Source organism: Dama dama, chromosome 20 (genome assembly GCF_033118175.1).
Source record: "Dama dama isolate Ldn47 chromosome 20, ASM3311817v1, whole genome shotgun sequence".
NCBI lineage: Eukaryota > Metazoa > Chordata > Mammalia > Artiodactyla > Cervidae > Dama > Dama dama.
This window is the reverse complement of record NC_083700.1, coordinates 11395414-11412092: the sequence shown is the minus strand read 5'-3', so window position 1 is coordinate 11412092 and position 16679 is coordinate 11395414. Positions and strand designations below refer to the sequence as shown.

At 55.0% G+C, this 16679-nt stretch overlaps 1 protein-coding gene across 1 annotated transcript; it reads right to left on the bottom strand.

The window, feature by feature from the left end:
- Positions 1-8681: 8681 nt before the first annotated feature.
- On the bottom strand, positions 8682-16402 carry TAGLN2 (transgelin 2). The gene is made up of 5 exons (XM_061120413.1): positions 16296-16402; positions 10804-11014; positions 10197-10371; positions 9783-9885; positions 8682-9483 (listed from the first exon to the last, which is right to left on the bottom strand). The coding sequence occupies exons 2-5, from the start codon at positions 10981-10983 to the stop codon at positions 9342-9344; spliced, it is 600 nt and encodes a 199-aa protein (XP_060976396.1). The 5' UTR covers positions 10984-11014; positions 16296-16402; the 3' UTR covers positions 8682-9341.
- Between the last annotated feature and the right edge of the window lie 277 nt (positions 16403-16679).

Genomic DNA, 16679 nt, shown 5'->3' with positions numbered 1-16679 from the left:
CCAGAGCTGAGAGATTTGCTGGGTGCCTCGGGGCTGGGAGCAAAGCCCAAGACCTGGGCTGGCTCCCGTAGCTCCTCCTCACCCCACAGGGCCTTGGGGTGCTGGATTAGGCAGGCCCCATCCGGCTAGTCTCCTGAGATGCTCCCATGTCGGCTGAGGCAAGAGGGATAAGAATTTTGACTCTGTGATGAATCAGCACATTTAAATGGGAGGAGCCTGGGAGACAGGACCCAGGGGAGCCATTTGGTTAAAATGAAAAGTCTGGCCTCTCAGTGGAACGTGTCTCCTGCCTAAAAGCCTGAGAAAGGAGACTCTGATTCTTTCTCTGTCTCTTTGAAATGCATTTAGGAACCTGTACTTCTGAGCACAGGGATCAGAGTTGTCAGCTCTAGACAAGGGATAGTGGGGAGCAGGGCCACACATGTACAATGGGCAAAAAAGATGGGGCTTCTGCATTCCTATAGAAGCTTTTGTGTTCAGTGCATGGAGTTGTGGGTTAGTGGTCGTCTGCTACACTCCTGTTCTCTCTGAACTCCTTTGCTATATGCGCACATTCTGGCGTTTCTCCAGGACCCCACTTCCCTCCTCTGGACCTGCCTCCTGTGGCGGCAGCTTCTCCATTCTTAGGGGTAACACCTGCCTGTGAAGGGAATTCTAGGACGCCCACTCCGGTCTCGCTAAAGCAAGACTGTTTCCTAGGCTGTTCAGAGCCCCCAGTTCTATCTAGGGCAGCCTAGAGGGAGCTCTCCCCCATTACTTGTGCTCCTGAGGCAGCACAGTGAAGAAGGATAGTGGTGACTAAGTTTTGGGAGCCAGACGGGCAGAGTTTGACTCCCAGCACGGCCGCTTATAGCTGAGAGGCCTTAGGCGACCTGCCCAACCACCCGAGTCTTGTTTCCTCATCTATGAGATGGATAATAGCCCAGAAGAGAGGGGCTGTGAAGGGCAAACCAGGTTCAAAAGTCAGTTTGCATACTGCCCGTGGCTTTCTTCCCTTTCTCACAAAGGAGGAGGATATCGGGGGAGGAAGGAATGTCTTTTGTCCTCAGTGTCGTAAAAACACGACAAGGAATCAGACTGTAAATCCTCTAAGCTGCAAGGAAGCCTGAGAGACTGTTTAACAACCCCTTTCTTCCTGGAATATTTGAACTCTCAAAATTGCCTCAAGTCTTTCTAAAACAAAGTATGGCTTAAAACATAAATAAATACTTAAATGCATGAATTATTTTCCACCAGGAATTTACTGCCTTCCTGCTTTCTTCAAAACTCTCTCTTTTCCATTCTTAAAAACTGTAGAGCCCTCCTGCTACAGCCTGAGAGACCAGGTGAGGGAGAGGGACAGGGACAGGGGAGAGAGTTTGACAAGAAGTAATCTGGGGCCAAGGAGAAAGGCTGTGAGCCCCAAGGCAGGAGTGTGGTGGAGTGAGACTAGGGGAAGAAGATGGTTAGGGGGAGAACGGAAGTGAGAACTGCTGGGTGATGCCTGTGGCTGGTTGGAGTCCTTGGGTCTAGAAGAGGGGAGGGAAAGATGAGAGGGTACAGGCCAGTAGGGCAATATCACCCTCTGACATTGGTGCCTTCCCCGCCCTGGGCAGAACAGTGCCAGAGAGAGCCTCATGCTGGTCATCCCTCCCGATTCCCTTAACCTCCCTACCTGGCCACATTCCCCCTGGCAGACAACTCTCAGGCCAAGAAGAAAGTCGTCAATAAATCTGCAGGCTTCCCAACTTCAAAAATCTCATCTCCACCCTCCTGCCTGCCCCCACGTTCTTGGGTCAGCCTTGCCCTGGTGCCCTGGGTATGCCTCCACATGCCTGGCACCAGCTTCCCCTCCTACGTGACCAGCACGGGCCCGGACTGGGTGGCGGACGCTGAGATAAGGCCAAGGAGGGGAAAACCGCCAAAGCCAGGAAGTTACACAGCCTGGTTCCCCTGGCAACCCAGCCACAGTCGCCAAACAGTACAGGGCGGGGGGCGGGGTGGAGGCAACTCCAGTTCAAGGCACAGCCAGGGCTGGCTCAGACCTCAGTTTTCTTGTTGGAGAAACTTCTCTCTCTGAATCACCTAGGACAGTGCTGCTGCCTAAGAATTACAGGGGGAGCCAGTTTAAACTGTAAATTCAGAGCACCACCCCCACTGCCTTCACCACAGATTCCTGGCCTAACAGAACTAACTAGAATTTGCATTTCCAACCAGTACCCCAGGGAATTTCAATTCTTAGAGGGTGGCAGAGTTGGGGAAGATCCTGGATGGGCCCTGAGGCATTCCAACCATCCTGTGGGTCTGCTGGACTCTCCAGTCAGTCCCATCCCCAGGGATGCTTGACATGGGTATTTTCAACACCTGGTGAGTGACCAGGAGTCCGAAGACCTGGATTCTAGTGCAAGCAGAACCAGTTCAAAACCATGAACTTGGGATGAGCTCCTTCTGGGCCTGGTACTACTGTTCTGAGAACCAGGAGTCATCTAAAGACACTTGAGGTGTGATTTCTATTCTCAAAATCCCTGGGACGCTGGACCATCACTTACAGTCTCTAGGTTTCAGTTTCTCTCTTCTCCCCAAAGGGTATAAAAATATCCAAGCCTTCCCAAGTGGTGACAAGGCTCCCTGTCCCTGGAATTCATAGATATGGAAGTGCCTTGAAAGCACAACTTTCAGATATTGTCCTGGTGGTTGTGGTAGTTTTTCTTGCTGGAGGGAAAAGCTAAGCTGTCAGTGGGCTCCAAAAAAATCAAGGAGCCTTGAGGACAGAAACCCCAAGTTACAGGATCAGGGGCTGGGCCTTGAGGTCTCTCCGTTAGTTCCTTTTTTATAGCTGCCAGTTCTGCCAGTTCTTCATTTGCCTTCGAGAGGTGACTGCTAGAGAGTTGAACTTTCTGCACTCTTCCTAAGCCTGACCTCTCCCTTCCTCACTGTGGCCCCAGCTGCCACCCACAGAAAAACCACAGTTCATGCCGGCTGCAAGTGAAATCCCTCCCCAGTGTCAGCCACCAAACCATCATGGGGGGAGCAGTTAACTTGGACTTCTTCTGCCACTAAGTCCCAGTTCAGCCACCTGCTGGGTTCTGCAAGTTACAGATTCCCCATCTGTAAAATGGGAGAGAATAATATTCCATGTGTGTTAGTCACTCAGTTGTGTCCGACTCTTTGTGACCCCATGGACTGTAGCCCGCCAGGCTCTCCTGTTCATGGAATTCTCCAGGCAAGAAAACTGGAGTGGGTAGCCATTCCCTTTACCAGGGGATCTTCCCAACCCAGGGATCGAATCCAGATCTCCTGCATTGCAGACAGATCCTTTACCATCTGAGCCACCAGGGCAGCCCATAGTATTTCGTGACCCAGATCCAGACACCATTTGCTTAGTGGCTGAAGCCAGAAGCCTGTCTTTCTGGCTCCCTCTTCCCCTTCACTCTGCACAGAGTACTAAGCAATGTGGAAATCCAGTCTCTTCTTTCCATCTTCACTGGCCTTCCTTACCCAGCTGCTCTCACTTCCATCTGGACTGCTGCAGTAACCTCCTGGAGTCAACCTGCCTCACTGACTAGATAATTCTAGACAATTCTCTACCCTTCCTAGGTCATTCTCTACCCTGCAGCCTAAGGAATTTGGCTAAATTAAAACCCAACTCTCATCTCATCCTCCTGCTTAAAATCCTTCAGTGTCTCCCCCTTGCCCTTAATGAAAGGTCCAACATTATTCATTGACACTGAAGCCCCTCTGATATTGTGCGTTTCTCAGCACCCACCCCTCCCACCTCTAAACACGCCCATTCTACTGTCTGGTCCTGCACATTCCCATCTCCAGCTCATGCCCATGCTGCAGCCTGGCTGAGATCACCACCCTCCTCATCACTGCTGGCCTCTCCCTTATGCTTCTAGTTATCCTTAAATCCTCAGTTCACACCTCACCTTCCAGAAATCTTCACTGATGTCCCTCCCCGTGAGGCTATGCTAAGTCCCCTCCCCTGGCTTCTCACCTAGACTCCCCTTAGCCCACCACAAATCCCATTATATTACAACCAGCTCTGCTCTTCTAGCTCCTCCCACGAGGGCACAGACTACACCTGCCTTGTTGACTGCTGTATCCTCCACCATCCATAGATGCCTTGCCCTGAATAGGTGCTCAATAAATATTTTTTGAAATAGTGAAAGGACAAATATAATACACAGCTTAAATCCTTAGCACAGCGACTAGCAGAAAAACGGTAGTGAATCAGAGTCCTCATCACCACTGTGATGGTTCAGCCCCACACCGAGCTCTCATGGAAACAGAGCTCCAAACTCAGGCCTGCCAACAGTGGGGTGAAATGGTGTGACAGCCCCAGGGCCTGGGGCAACATTTGTGTGACCCCCCTGCACACCCACCCCCCACCAGTGATGCTGATCTGTGCCGGTCCAATCCCTGGTCCTCACCCTGACTCGGACCTCTTTGCCCACCCCCATTCCAGGCGGGAAAAGAACAGCACCTTCACCCTCCACTGAGACTTGACTTCTCACCACAGAGCTACTGACAGCTCCTTTTTCTGGAGGGGCAACTGCCCCCCCAAACCGCAAGCAGCAGCCCCGCTCCTCCGGACAGATCAGGGAGAGGGTCCCTGAGACACACAGCCTCAGCTCACCGCGGTGTCGCCACCAGCCTCCACTCCAGAAATGATCCAGGACGGTGGGAGGCTGGCCAGTGATCCTCCCAGAGAGCCCTACTGGCATTTTTCCAAAGGCACTCATCACTGGCTTTCTGAATTACCTTGGCTCATCTCCATGTTTTATCTCCCCTACAGGGCTGCACTTTCTGAGCAAAGAGATCATGTGCTAATAATCTTCATATCTCCTATGCCTGGCATAGGGTAGAACCCCAAGCACTGTTGAAGGAATGAATACATGAATGAAAAAAATGGCTTATATATGAGTGTTTCCAGACGGAATTGCCCATTTTCCACGTTAAGAAGATGCGATTTGTGAAGAAGGAAATGGCAACCCACTCCAGTATTCTTGCCTGGAAAAGTCCATGGACAGAAGGCTGCAGTCCATGGGGTTACATGACTGAGCATGCGTGCAGAGGGTGGAGGGAGATGGGTTGGTAGCAACAAACTGGTAGAACTAAAAAAAAAAAGAAAATGATGAGATTTGTACTATTATTGAAGGCATTCCTCCTGACCCTTAAGAGAATCCAGAGGCTAAAACACCTGAGTCAAGAGGATCATTTTTCCTTGTTTAAACTAATTTCTCTCTGTGCAACTTCAGTGCATTTGCTTTTAATCTACCTCCCCAGCCACTGGGACTCAAACTCACTTCTTTGCAAGGAGCCGATTACTAATTTACCTTTAGCCTTCTCTTCAACAAATTTAATCCCAGGCCCTTTATTGCTCCCTCCCTGGGGCCCTACTGTCCAGCCCTTCCCCTGTTTCTCCGATCCTTGGGACTTTTGTCAAGCTCTCAGAGGCCGCCCTGGGCTGCACAGGCAAGAACGGGCCTACTGTTGCCCGCGGAGCCATGCACCAGGGCTCAGATGCTTACACTCTGCCTGCACACACCTCTCCGCACCTCTAGTCCCCAGGCCTTGGTAAACACCTGCTCACTGGCAGCCTCCACACACGGTCACCCTGTGAGCCCTTGTGCTGCGAATTCTCACACCTGGATGCACACTCAGTACACGGGAACAGACCATGCAGAACTGAGTTATTTCCACACAGGTCAGCCACACTGTCTCTCTTCCTCCCCCTTCTCCATCTCCTGCTCCTCCTTCCCCTACTCCCTGCCTCCCTGCTCCAGCTCTCCTTCCCGTCAGCCACCACAGGCCAAGCCTACTTTCCTTTTACCTACACAGTGGTTTTCCACTTCAAGGCTGAACACAAGGAGTAAATGAACCAAAGTTGACTCTTCCCCCTTCCCCCTGCCCTCCTCCCATTTTTTTCTTGCCAAGTCCTCCGTGCACCTTCCATTTGCCCAGAGCACACAAATCACTCTCCATCCCCTTCCCAACCACCACTCCTCTGCTTGTAGGGAGGACTGCCTTCTCAGGTTTTACCTTTTGGAAATGAACAATGAGGAAGCATCAGAAATTGAGAGACAGGCTGGTTCCATTTCAGATCCAATGACAGGCTGTGTTGGTTGCTGGGACGCTAGGCTGACTGGGTACCATGCCATGGGATTCGGGAGCATGAGGGCCTTGTGATATTCACTCATTCATTCCTTTATTCATTCAACAAATATTTATCCAGCACCTACAACATGCCTGGCACTACTCTGTATCAACAAAACCAACACAAACCTGCTCTTACAGACTATGCATTCTGTGGGTGGAGCCAGAAAATAAAATAAGTAAAATTGATTGGATATCAGGTGGTGATAGGAGAAAGCAGGGAAGGATGATGGGGTGCAGGTTGAGGGTGGAGTGTGTAGTTTTAAATAGGGTGGCCAGGGAAGGCAGTACTTGGAAGGTGACATTTGAACAAAAACGAATGAGAGAAGGGAGCCGCGGTAACATCTGGGAGGGGAGATTGTTCAGGGCAGCAGAACAGACCCTCAGGCACATGGTGTTGGGGAACACCAGTGTGGAGAGCCATGGGGAATGAACTGCTAGGAGATGGCAGGGAAAGGGGGTGCCATTCAGAGAAGTTCTTCCTTCCAGTCCCAGGGCTGGGACCCATTCTGGCCTCCAGGGCCTGATGGAGAAGCAGGAAGTATGAGGGGCCGGATTAGGGATGAAACTGTGACCTCAAATAGAACAAAATGCTGGAATGAAGCCATCAGAAAACCAAAGTGTTGAGTTGTCAGTGGAGGTCATTTCCAGAAGGAAGGAGCTGAACCTAGAGTGAGATGGATTAAGCAGAGACATGGAAGGGCCTCACACAGCTTATTGGCGGGTAGGGGTTGCAGCCAGGAGGGAGGCTGAGCACCTCTCAAAGTTCAGTCCCAGCTGGAGCAGCCCTCAGCAAGCGCCCAGCCAGGATGATCTGGATTCAAAACTGCTGGTTGTTTAGTCCCTAAGTTGTGTCCGACTATTTTGCAACCCCATGAACTATAGCCTGCCAGCTCCTCTGTCTGTGGGATTTTCCAGGCATGAATACCGGGGTGGGTTGCATTCCCTTCTCCCGGGGATCTTCCCAACCCAGGGATCGAACCTGTATCTCTTGAATCTCCTGCATTGGCAGATGGAATCTTTTCCTGAGCCACCAGAGAAGCCCTCAAAACCCCGGTCCCTCCACTAACTCTTTATGTGGTCTTGGTCCTGAGATCCAGTGTGTTCATCTGGGAACAAAATGAAGGAATAATAGAGTAATATCCACTTCATGGACTATCATGGGAATCTGCTGGGAGAACACAGTTGTTCTCAGTCTTGGCTCTGTGGTGTGCTGGTCCCAGAAAGGCGTGAGGCTGGTGGCCAATAATTTGTAGCTATTAATAGTTAAATCAGAGAAGAGCGCAAATGGTTTTTCAGTTTAAATATCAGTGAATTCAATGTCTCTGCAATGACATCATTCTTCCTTACTGGCATTCCACAAAGCCTTCCTGAATGGGAGATAACTGGGAGATAATGGGGTGGAGTGAGAGCTAACTCCCTGGGAATTTGCACATAGGCGGCAGCCTATCTTATCTGTGCCACAACCCAAGGGAGTGCAGCAGGCAAGCAAATACTAGCTCACCCATGGCTGGGCCTTGGATGAGGCGGAGAGTCCCGGAGCTAATGGCTAATGCACAGCAGTGGCCTGGGGCCTGGCACACAGTAGGTGCTTCCTGGCAGAGGGAGGGCCTGGCACACAGTAGGTGCTTCTTGACAGAGGGAGCCGCAGTGGGGTGGGAGGAAGGAGAATGGAAGGTCTCTGGATATCTACCACTGCACATTCTGTCACCTTAGGCACAATGCTGTAGCTTTCTCCCGCCTCAGGAAAACAAAGATAAATGGTAGCAAAAGTGGAGAGAGGGACAATGGAGGCCAGGCTGACTGATGGGGGTGGGAGCTGAAGTGGGGAGGGCTGGCCCAGGGCCTCAAGGGAGATGCCAGATCTGATGGGAAGGCCGTGGGGTTGGAAACTACAGGTGGAACATTCTTGCCCAGGTCAGGGGTAGGAGTCAGGACAACCCGACCCCAAAATTTTACAATTGTGGTCCAAGGCCACCCATCCAGAAGATGCTGCTAGGCTCTCGAGAACATGCAGCTCACAAGTGTCTGATCAACAAGGCTTTCTCCCTCCAGTCACCACCAACTCCTTCCAGCTCACTCATGCCCCTGTTCACCAGACCCTCACCACTGCAACCCCACCCCCCACGCTGGTCTGGCCAGCTCCAACAGAGCTGGCATCAAGCCTGTGGGAGGGAACTCCAACCCAGACACTTGTCAGGACTCAAGACTGTAGGGACAGTCGGCCCCACCTTCCTGCGGTGACTGACAGCCGTTCTGCTTGTGGGAAGGGCCCAGCTAGGTCAGGGGCCCCCTCCCTCTGGACACTACCCACATATCCTGTATCATGACTCCTAACTTGAAGACAGCAGGGAGGGCCTGTCCCTTCTCAACCCCTCACCTAAACAAGTCAGAAAAAGAACGGGAAGGAAGTCAAAGATGGGGGGACACTTGTGACCTTCCATCTCAAAAACCTCTTCCCTGGAGGCAGTGCCTATACTTCCCCCACATCCCTCCCTTCCCCACAGTTGGTTCAATGGCCCCAGACACAGCCAGAATCCATCCAAAAAAAAAAAAAGAGATTCTTTATTTAAATCAGCAAACTCAGATTCTTCAAGCCCCAGCCCATGGTGAGCAGCCTTCCCTCCCAGGCCCCCTCACCCCCACCCCTTAGCCACAGAAAGGAATGGAAAATGAGAAGCCTGGGGGCCTCTGCCAGGGCAGGCTGCCTCCGAAGTGTGGTGAGTGCAGTCCAGCTGGGGCTGGGGTGGCGGCGGCCACAGGCCACTCCCTATAAATTAAGTCCCTGCAGCCACAGCTGTGGGCAAGGCATACTTGTTGGGGGAGAAGGCCGTCAGGCAGCATCCTTGATTCCCAGCTAAGGAATGGGTTAGGGCCCAGGGCTCAGAGGGAAGAGGCCAGAGGAAAGAGAAGAGGTATGGTGCAGAGAGGGGGTGAGGTCACCCCCCCGAATCTTGGTCCCAAGGGAAAAGAGGCCAGTTGGTCCAGTTTTGTGGGTTTGGAGAAGGGAATGTATTAGTAAGCATAAGGGGGAGGCCACTGTCGGGCACCCCCGGAGGAGACAGGTCAGGCCCCCACCCTGGCAGAAGGAAGCATGAAAGCTCCCGGGGGCTCTCAGGGAATGTCAATGCTAAAAAAAAAAAAAAAAAAAACACATATATATTAAGCATTCACGGAGGGCAGGGGCAGGGCTGCAGAGCCAATCAGAGGATCTGGCGTGGCATCCCATAGCCGGTCATGCCTGCCTGAGAAGCCCCGCGGTTAGTTCCCATCTGTAAGCCAATCACATTCTTGCCCTCCTGCAGCTGGTTGTCCGAGAAGTACCGAGGGTTCTCCTTGGATTTCCTGGGTGGGAAGTGAATGCTGGTTAGGAGGGGGGTGGAGGCTGCCCCAGTAAGTGCCCTCCCAGGGCAGAGCACAGGCTTTCTTTGGCTTAAGTGCTGGTGCCCGCTCTGCCTCAGAGAGCACTGAGCTCTCTGAAGTCACCCCCTCATCTCTCAAAAGGGGCTGTCCCTTGCCATCCCAGGAAAGTTGGGAGGATAGAGACAAGGGATGTGGAAGTGCTTTGTAATGGGCATTTCCCAGGGACAGGAGTGAGCATGATCGCCATGCTGGCCCGAGCTGGGGCTGCCCAACATACTCACTTGGGAAACCAGTTAGGATCCCCGGAGAAGAGCCCATCGTTCCGGGCTACTGCCAGCCCGCCCAGATTCATCAGCGTCCGCTGCACACAGGCCATGTTCTTTCCTGGGAAGGAGGAGGGGCTGTATTAGCCTCCACAGGGCCAGGGTCCTGAAAGCCAGGCTTCCATCTCTATCACTAAGTCAGCAGGCCCAGCCCCCAAGTTCTTTGACTCTTGATCTCCCTATTCTTCTCCATTCCAACGTCCCACATGGTCAACTCCTCTATAAAAACACAAAGAAATGAGCATGCACACACATCCACACTCCCCTCTGTCCTTGGGGTGCCAGAAACCTGCCCCTTCTCCCTGGAGGAGATGGCTCAGGCCAACCTCTGCTCTTCTGGACAACAGTGCCCTGACCCTGGCCTTGGCCCACCTTCCCAGAGGTCCACGGTCTGGAAGATGTCAGTGGTGTTGATGCCGTAGCGCTCGGCTGCTTGCAGGAACTGGGAGATCTGCTCCATCTGCTTGAAGGCCATGGTGGAGGCCTGGATCTTCTTCACTGGGGCCTGCCCCTCGGGGTACAGCCCATTAATGAGCTCACACAGCACCTGGGGGAGGACAGCAGGTTGCAGAGGTGAGGCCGTGCCCACCACAGATCACAGTGCACCACCCTCAGCTCCAGAGAACGACAGAGGTGCCTCTCCTACCTGAGGACAGTTCTGACTCCACCTGGAGAAAGCCTCGGGCTCCTTCCTGCCCAGCCCCTGCCTCTGAGCCCAGAAAGTGAACCATGCTATTCAAGGATCACTGACTAGAACACACCTCCCCCAGCTCTTCCCCTGGAGCTCCTCCTCCTTCCTGCTACCTAAGGCTTCCACTTCCCTTGGTAGGAGGGAGGAAAACAGGAGGGCCTCTGCATGATGGAGACCCCCGGGCTCAGGAAAGGTGGGGACCGGGTTGCACTCCTTTCTTCAGCTGAGACCATCCCTGCTCCCCCAGGCCCAGCCCACTCTCGCTCTCCCGGAGCGCCCTGCTCTCACCGTGCCATCCTTGAGCCAGTTCTGGAAGTTCTCGCGCCCAGGCTGGGGCCGGCCCACATCCTTGCGGCACTGGGTGGTGATCCACTGGATCAGGATTTGCTCCAGGTCCGCATCGTATTGTTTCTCGATCTTCTGCTGTACCTCCCGGCTCAGGCCGTAGGCAGGTCCCCTGTTGGCCATTCCGAAGGGTGGCGGCAGTGGCTGTGGGGGGCTGGGGAGAGGACACAACCAGACCTGCGGTGAGCACTCTGCAGCCTGCGGAGTGGGGGACTCTGCCCCGGGGACACACACCATATCCCTCAGGTGGGTCCCAGAGGGGAGAACAGCTGCCAAATGAGAGCGTCTCACCTTGGCCCCTGTGGGTTCTCCCACCCTTATGACCAGACCTGTCTACTATATTGAGGCTTCCCATTAGATTTCATTTGAATGGTTCCACTTCTACAGTGAAGTATAAAACCCACTGGAATAGAACATAGGGTAAATGAGGCCAGGATTGGCGGCTCAGCCCCTCATTAGGGGTGGTCAGCTTTAGCAAAGGCAAACTGGTCATTCTAACCCCAACTGTGCCTTTTCCAGTCTGGGAAGGAGAATGATTTGGAAAGAATATGGAGTGGCTTGGGAACCTCTGCCAGGAGTTAAGAGGACTAGACAGATCTACCCTCAATTAGCCACTGGGTTTTCATTGAGCTTCCCAGGTGGCACTAACGGTAAAGAATACACCTGCCAAAGCAGGAGATGCAAGAGACGTGGGTTTGATCTCTGGGTTGGGAAGATTCCCTGGAGAAGGAAATGGCAACCCACCCCAGTACTCTTGCCTGGAAAATCCCATGGACAGAGGAGCCTGGCGGGCTACAGCCCATGGGGTCGCAAAAAGTCAGACACGACTGAGCTACTAACACTTTCATTGAGCACCCACTATTTGCGCTGGGGCTTGCAGAAGAGACAGAAATCGTTGATTCTAAAGTTGCACATAATGCCATCCGAGAGACAGAGGCAGCTCATACTAAGTACAAGAGCTGTACAGGATGAATATTAAACTACACAGATCACGTTGCTAGGTCATCTCCACTCTTTTCCAACAACATGGACTGTAGCCCACCAGGTTCCTCTGTCCGTGGGACTCCCCAGGCAAGAATATCAGAGTGGGTTGCCATGTCCTCCTCCAGGGGATCTTCCTGACCCAGGGATCAAACCCAAATCTCCTGCACTGCAGGCGGATTCTTTCCTACTGAGCCAGCAGGGAAGCCCGTTTGCTGCAGTAATTAAGGGAGGAGTATGGACAGAAGCAGCCTGGAGGGCTTCCTGGAGACGTAGGTCTGAGTGGGCCCTTAACAGATTTCACTAGGCAATGGGACTTTCCATGAGAAATCAGGTATTACTTGATTCTACTTTTCCTTTCTAGAAGGAGTGGGAGGCAGAATAGCTCCTGCAAAGGTGCCTATGTCCCAATTCCCAGAACCTGCACATGTTACCTTATACTGCAAAAGGGATTTTGCAGGTGTGACTGAATTAAGGATCCTGAGATAGGGAAAGTACCCTGGGTCATCCAGCGGGGCCCAATGTACTCACAACAAGGGCCTTCATAAGTGAAAGAGGAAGGCAGCTGAGTCAAAGTGGGAGAATGAGAAGGAAGTCAATGATGGAGTTTCACAGGGCCATGAACCAAGCAATACAAGTGGCTTCAAGAAGCTAGGAAAAGCAAGGCGTGGAGTCTCCCCTAGGCACCCCTAGAAAGAATGCAGCCCTGCCAACATCTTGATTTTAGCCAGAGAGACCTAGCACCGCAAGATACTAAATGTATGTTGCTTTAAGTCACAAAATTAGTGATAATTTGTTATAGCAGGAATAAGACCTAATTCAGGAGCCTTGGGTGGTATTAGTTTGAGGACCTCAATCAGGAGGAACGGGGAGGGGGGCTGGTTTCCTGACCACTGGCCTGAGTTGACAGCACCGCACCTCGTAGTGGGCGGTCTGTCCCCACCGGCCACCTCGCTGCCTAAGTCAGAGCCCTGTCCTGGAACGCCACATGTCAAGGGGGGCCAGGACCAGAGTGGGATGAGACTCAGTTTCCTGCCCCTGTCTCCTCCCCATGGGCCTTTCTTTCTGCTCTGAAATAGAGCTGGCTGCCTGTACAGAACAGAGGATGCCCCAGACCAGGCACCTAAATTGGAGGGGAGGGAAGGGAGACACTCCCGCTCCCCAGCCTGGCCCCAGGCCAGGTCAGACTTGAGGGATGGAGTCAGGCACACAGCAGGTTGAGCTATCCTACGGCCTCCTCCCTGGCCCTCCGGGCAGGTCACAAGGACAGCAGCTGCCTCAAACCCCCTCACACTTCTCAGTCCCTGCGGGGGCCAGCTCAAGCCTCCCCTCCCCACACTCCAACAGGGCTGCCCTTTCTGCCTCCAACTTATGGGGCTGCCATTTCCAGCAGAGATCCTCCCCATAAATCAGCTATTTTTAAACCTCATTAAGAGCAACCCACCCCCACTTCACCCAGCCTGAAAGCCCGGCCAGATAAATATCAGTCTGGGCCCTGACCCACACACCATCCACACACACACTTGGCTGGGGAAGGGCAGGCCGGCTGAGTGGCTGAGGTCTGCGGAGAGAGCAGACAAGATTCCCTGCCCCCAGCCCAGCCCCAACTGTCTCTGCGAGTCTGTGACCCCTGCCGCACAGGAAGGCTTGGAAGCAAGGAGAGGGGGCAGAAGCTGCTGCCACCAGGAAGTCCCCTTGTCCCAGCCCCTTGTCCAGACCTCACTTCTGGGAGCAGCTTCACTGCGGTCACCTGGGCCTCAGGGCTGGGTCTCCATGGAGCCAACTGGCCTGAGGCCCAGCGATCACTATGGCCAGGAAAGGACAGGAGAATGATTAACCCGGACACCAGGGTTACGAAGGGAGAGCAGGGCCAAAGCCTGACCCTTCTGCTGTTGCCTGTGGAGGGGTAGGACAGACTCAGCCCCCCAGGCCCACCTCTGGGTGGACGTTGAGAGCCCTCCTAAATGCTGGAGCCTGGACACAGCTGGCAAGGTCACGGGCTCCAGCTGCAGTGTCTCAGCTCCACTCGGGGCCTCTGCCCCGGACCCTGCGGTGCCAGAGCCATGAGGCCGCCTGCCCACAGCTGTGCTCCCCCGCCCCCACGAGCAGACCGCCTCCTCCGAGGAGCCGTGGGGCTGGGACTGCAGTGGCCCACCCGAGTGACACCCGGCCTCGCCCTTAAAGGAGGGAAGGTAGCCAGCTGCCTGCTGGAGTGGGGAGAAGCTGTGTGGGAAATGCCCAGAGCTGGGGGTCCAAAGGGAAGACGACAGCCGCACAGCTTGGGGGGTGGGTTGGCAGTGAGTAAGGTGAACTCCAGAGGTGCTCCAGACAGCAGTGGGAACAGCCCGCACCCCCACCCACGAGGTCACAACAGCTGGGAGAAGGGAGGGGCTGCAGAAGGCACTCCAGCCCTCAGCCGCACCCAGACCCTGGCTGGACCAGGGACGCTTACCTCACCCCACCGAGGACGCGGGGGTGGGGTGGGGCGGGAGGATTCCAGGGCTCCGGGCTGGGGTGTTGAATTGTGAAGACAAAGGGACTCTCCATTCATTGTGCAGAGAGGACACAGGGGGACTTCCCAACCCAGAACTGGCATTTAGACTATCCTGAAAAAGCGAAGTGGGATCCCTTGCCTCTAAAGTGAAGTGCCGCAGGGAGCTGGGGCGGTGGGAGACCTACGACTGAGGGGCCCCCTTGGGGCAGCCCCCTTGCTCTCAGAGTCAGGGAGCAGAAGAGAAAGCTGAAGCTCCACAAACAGGAAGCCACAAGGCTTGCAGGGGAGGAGGGGTGTGGGGGGGCCGTTGCCATGGCTTCTGTGTACCAAACACAGGCATGGGGCAGGGTGGGGGCACGGGGCAGAAACATCCACTCAGCGCAGAAGTGGTCAGGAGGCGCTCAGCGGGGTCAGAGGCAGGGCAGGGGGAGCAGAAGTGGGATCCTTGGGAAGGGGTCACTTCACAGGTACAGACAGGTGCAAGCGCTTCCTCAGGGAAGCAGCTGTGGAGGGAAGGGAAGCATGTGGAGAAGGGAAGTTACAAGCGTTGGGGTGGACATGTAGATTCAAGGAAATAGTTCAGAAGAAATATCCTGGCAACAGAAGGCCCATTCTGAACTAGAGAGCTCCATATCTGAAAATCCTGGGGGGAGAAGGGATGGGGTGGGGTGGCGGGGAGGATTAGAGGCCAGTCCCCAGCGGGGCTGGGGTGTGGGGGAAGAATTGCACTTGGACGGGCTTATTTGTTGATTCTGGAAGGGCAGGGCCCTGCTGGCCTCATCCTACCTTGGCCTCCTCTGCAGTTTGAAATCTTCCCTGTGGACTAGGAAGGAGAAATTGCAAGTGGGCCGGGAGCTGTCCCTCTGTCTGGTGCTCTGCAGTCACTAAACTAGGAGGACCACGGGTCTCCTGCCCCGGATCCCCACACCAGTCCATTCTCACTTCTACCCTGCTTCTTTCTGCTCGCAGATACCAAGCTTCCCCAGAACATCACCCTTAGGGGCTCCAGGAGACTCAAGGAGGCCAGCAGAGCGCGCGGGCCAGGGGGGTGGGGGAGGTCTGCGGCAGTCGATTTCCGGTCCTGCTGGTCCGCCCCCCACAGTCGCCCCCACTCGCCACACCCTAGGCCGTTACTGGGATGAATCACCCCCCGCCCGCCGCTGGGGTGACGCAGCGGTCTGGGCAGCCCGCCTGCCCGCCCGCGGCCACCACCGACTTTCCCAGCAGCAGGGGGCAAGAGGTGGGGGCGTCGGCTCCCGTAGAGGCTGGAGGCCTGGAAAGCAGCCGCCCTCCCCCAACACCGCCTCCTACAGGCAGCGCACCCCGAGGCGCTGTCTGGGCTGCCACCTTCCAGATGCTTGAGGTCGAGGGACCCTCCTGGAGAGGACTGGAACTTCAAGTCCCCGCCCAAATCCGAGAAGGCCAGGCCACGGCGGGACCCGAGCAGGGCGCCCCCTCGCCCCAACTCGCGACAGCCAGTCCCAGAAAAACGAGCTTCAGGAACGAAGAGGGCAGGCAGCACCCACACGTGCTCCTGGAACCAGGAAATGAAGGGTCGCCTGGGAAGCCCCGGCGGCGCGGAGCTGGCCAAGGGTGGGCGCCGGGACCCTGTACCCTGCATCACTCTGGGCCAGCCGTGTAATTCGTGACCCCCTCCTTTTCTCGCCCCAGCGAGACCCGGGACTGGAGCCGGCTAGCGGAGCGCAGTCCCAGAGTCTCCGATCCCAACGAACGCCCCGTCTAAGCACTAGCAACACCGCCTGACCTCATCGCTCAACAATGCGGGGTCAGAGCCTGGGGAAGGACCTGACAGCCCAGGGCGGGGCAGGGCAGTCACCGGACCCTTGCCTGCCAGCCCTCGATCCGCAAGCCCACTGGAGCAAGCCGCAGGCTCGGGATTCTTGCTTTCTAGAGATCGCGCACACCCCCACGCCCTCAAGGACCCTTCCCTCCAGCTTACGGTTCACGTGGGTCGGAGAGTTGCGCACTCGAGGCGGGGGCCGCAGCGCGAGTGGAGCGCCCGGGCGGGGCCGGGGGTTTTCAGCCTGCTCCCGCCTCGGACGGGGCGGACCAGGGGCGGGGCAAGGGCCGGGAGGGTTTAAAGGCGCCGCAGTGCAGCTGCGGAGGGCAGTGCTTAAAAGAGGGGCGGTGGATCAGAACCTGAGTTAAAGGGCCTGGAGTCTGTGGCCTCAACCCTTGAGAACCTCCACCCCTACCCCAGAGCCCTTAAACGTGTGCCCCAGTGGGAAACTGTCTGCCTAGGTTAGCGCACGACTGTGGGCGTTTTTATGTGGGAAGAATCCTTTTGGCTTACATAGGGTGGTTAGGTAAATGGAGGCACAGG

What these genes read in the sequence shown, in the direction of transcription:
- TAGLN2 (XM_061120413.1), bottom strand. Translation starts at nt 10,983, where the DNA reads ATGGCCAACAGGGGACCTGCCTACGGCCTGAGCCGGGAGGTACAGCAG. An exon ending in ACTGGCTCAAGGATGGCACG is followed by an intron (nt 10,372 to 10,803) that starts GTGAGAGCAGGG and finishes GTCCTCCCCCAG; the next exon opens with GTGCTGTGTGAGCTCATTAA. An exon ending in GATCCTAACTGGTTTCCCAA is followed by an intron (nt 9,484 to 9,782) that starts GTGAGTATGTTG and finishes CTTCCCACCCAG; the next exon opens with GAAATCCAAGGAGAACCCTC.